The sequence below is a fragment of the Myotis davidii genome, unplaced genomic scaffold (assembly GCF_000327345.1).
Source record: "Myotis davidii unplaced genomic scaffold, ASM32734v1 scaffold31, whole genome shotgun sequence".
Lineage (NCBI taxonomy): Eukaryota > Metazoa > Chordata > Mammalia > Chiroptera > Vespertilionidae > Myotis > Myotis davidii.
This window is the reverse complement of record NW_006283639.1, coordinates 843,346-846,615: the sequence shown is the minus strand read 5'-3', so window position 1 is coordinate 846,615 and position 3,270 is coordinate 843,346. Positions and strand designations below refer to the sequence as shown.

The window sequence follows — 3,270 nt, the reverse complement described above, 5'->3', positions numbered from 1 at the left end:
TAATTATTATATAATAATGTACTACGTGTTTCTAAATTTAACTATGAGAGTGCACTAAGCTAATTTCAAATACTTTTAAATATGAATATGTGCATAATAATATATGTGTTTGAAGATTAGTGCATCCAGAATTCAGAGATAATAAAAAAAATTGTCTAGCCCATTCTTGCTTTGGAATTTCAGATACCATTTTAAAAGCAGAGATAAAAGGAGAAAGCAAGGAACAACTTGAATGCGGGTAAAGTAAGCCTCTACATGCAGCAGTTCACAACGGTGTGTTATATATAGAAAGAAGATCAGTCATTGGTTTTAATCCTGCTAAATAAAACGGAACTATTGGAATGGCATGCCACTTGACCTTTCGGATTTCAGAAGCAGTATATAACTGGTGTGAAGGAAAAACACTTGCAAAGTGTCTTCTTTGACATGACAGATTCTCCTGGAGGTTCACACAATGTTCAAAAGGCAGAAGTCCCTTGTTTCAGAAAGCAAGAGAGACCTTTCTTCCCCAGGAGCTACGCGGTCCACAGCAAAGAATGACATGAGAAAATTTCAGTCTTTTTCCCAACTTATACTTTCAGCGGGCCCTCTGAAGTCAGCTCCAGCAGTGAAACATTCAAAAGCAGCTCACTTTGAGATTGAAATACTTGATGCGCAAACAAGAAAGCAGATATGTATTGTGGATAAGGTGAGTTTGTTTATTTAAATGTCTCTTCTCTGCTACAATGATGATGAATCTCTGAAATGCTGACCAGACTGTAGGAAAACACATTCCTGGCTTTTAGTGCTTTTCTTTTTTAATGAGCAGGATAGATACTTTACACATTGTTTCAGTAGAAGAAATTTACTGCATTTCGCATAATCAATTTAAATGGTAGCTAATAAATATTAGATCGACCATTGTCAGGAAGCATAATTTCCACTGTTCGCCCTCTCATTGTACATGAAAAAAATGCCTCCACATTTTTCTCTTCATGCACTTGAATATTCGTATTATCAGAGAGTTGTAATAGTATTTGTAGAAAATAGCAAGCAAAGGTCACTGAAATTACTAAAAATTCTATTTAAAATATATGATGAAGTCTCTCCATTAAAAATTATTTAATATTGATTTAATTATTTGTCTTGAAAAACAAACATCTCACATTTATAAAAGGTTTACTTATTTCAAAATCACAGTTTCTTGCTTCATGTTACCCACTTATATTCAGAGCACATATGTTTCACTGAAGAGAAAATATATACTTTCTAGCTTACATAATCTTGTGTACATTGTAGATAACATATGCATGTATAATATTTCAAACACTTTTAGTCTTTCAGAAGTTTAAAAAGACACTAGTAGTTTAACTTATTATGAGAAATATTGATATTTTAAATAAAATATTCATTTATTTTTCTTTACTGAAGTTTAGTTTTCGCTTTTGTTCTAAAAATAAAATTGAATCACTGATTCCATTTAACGAATCTCTAGCCCTGTTTCTAGATAAAAAGGGAAGAGAAGTACTTGTTTACTGTTTTAATTGCCAAGAAAAATAATATATATTCTCTTATTTAGTAATTATAACTTATTATTGGTTTATTTTGAGGTAATATTAACTTTTAATTATTGATGGAAATGAAAAATAAAGCACTTTTTTCAAGTTCATACAGGACATAAGTGCAACATAGAATTAAAACCATTTTATGCAACTTTGAATCATATTATTTTTATTTAGTACCATTGGGGCCATGTATACATGATGAATATATATTTTATGGATAAACAATTATAACTTATTAATTTCATACACTACACAGCATAAGCTATTCTGTCATTTCAGTAAAGATTTTATATTTTTGCATTATATAAAAATAAGACAAAAATAATATAATCTGGAAGTTGCTGACACATTTTGAATGCTTGCCATTCAAAAAGCTTTAAAATAATACACTTAAATTAAGGGAAATATGACAATCAATTTGATGCATGTTAAATTGGTCAAGGATTTACAAAGATGAAGATCCTAAAATGAGACTGATTATTGTGTGCTTTCTGATATGTATTTAAACCTTGACCAAAATCCACATTAAAATACTGAAAAGCGGATGTGCTCCTAATTATTTTCCTCACATTTATATCTCATGTTATTGTGATTTCATTTGAAGCTAAGACATGGTATTTTACATTCTAGCAATATTTAAATTGCAAATATTAGGCATCCAGAAATCCAGCATTTTGTGGCGATATGTATTTGGCTCAGGAATCTCATATTTGAAATGTAAGATTCCTGGTATTTGCAATTCCAGTAGCAAACTTTTAGGGGAAACTCAGTAAGCTAGATAGGGGATTCGTTTTGAATGCCTTACCAACCTTTATTGGACAATCAACCATATGATATACAACTTACAACATACAAACCTTTGTCTTGCCAGTAGAATTGGATTTTATTTAACCTTATTTTAATTTTGTAATATGGTAAATTATCTCACAGTGATAGCATGACTTTTAAAAGAAAAAAATCTTAATTAATTTACTTTTTTGTTGTTGTTTCATGATTCTTACTAGTTCAAATTTGTAACCATGAGAAAGATTGATTGTGTTTGCTCTTCAAAATATTGTTTTTCTTAGACAAATTAATAGCTATATTAACAGTAAGGTCATGTTAAGCGCCTTTCATTGCATTTAGCTCTATCCAGCATACAAGAGAAGTGTTGCTTATGACGTAGTCCTTATCTTTCAGTAAGTACTGTCTAATGAAGTTACAGGTCATGTACTTTGGAAGTATGCATAGCTGCACCGAATCCCTGCCACATCAATCACATTTATCAAGGTTCAGGAAAGTCACTGAACCCAGGACCATTATTTAGAATATAGGTTAATAAAAATCTATTTGTAAGTGCATAGTGAAGAGGAGGAAAATGATATTTAACAGGCTTAGCATAGCGCCTTGCACAGAATAGGGAAAATCTTTTTGTAGTTTTAATAATCACTGACAGAGATAAATTTAATGTATGTAAAAATCTAAGAAAAAATAAGTTCATACTTCTGATACTGGCACAGGATCAGAATTTCAATTTGACTTCTTAATAATTATTCATTAACATGATTTATTAAATGTAAATGTTTAGGTATCTTGAATAGGATGTATGTATCTTAGTAATATATGCTGAGCTCTGTAGAAATTGTGTTTGTATCTAAATATTATAACATCAACTTCAGAATGGACAAAGAATGTACTAAGGATATTCATGAGACCAAGCCATTGAGAGAATTCCCTGGATTAAAGA

The 3,270-nt window shown here is 30.6% G+C and overlaps 1 protein-coding gene across 1 annotated transcript in view; it reads left to right on the top strand.

Moving 5' to 3' along the window:
• Positions 1–454: 454 nt before the first annotated feature.
• The window catches only part of TECRL (trans-2,3-enoyl-CoA reductase-like), a 68,356-nt gene continuing 65,540 nt past the window's right edge, over positions 455–3,270 (top strand). The window contains exon 1 of the mRNA XM_006753860.1: positions 455–688. Within this exon, the coding sequence (XP_006753923.1) occupies positions 455–688 (234 nt within the window). The remainder of the gene's footprint in view (positions 689–3,270) is intronic.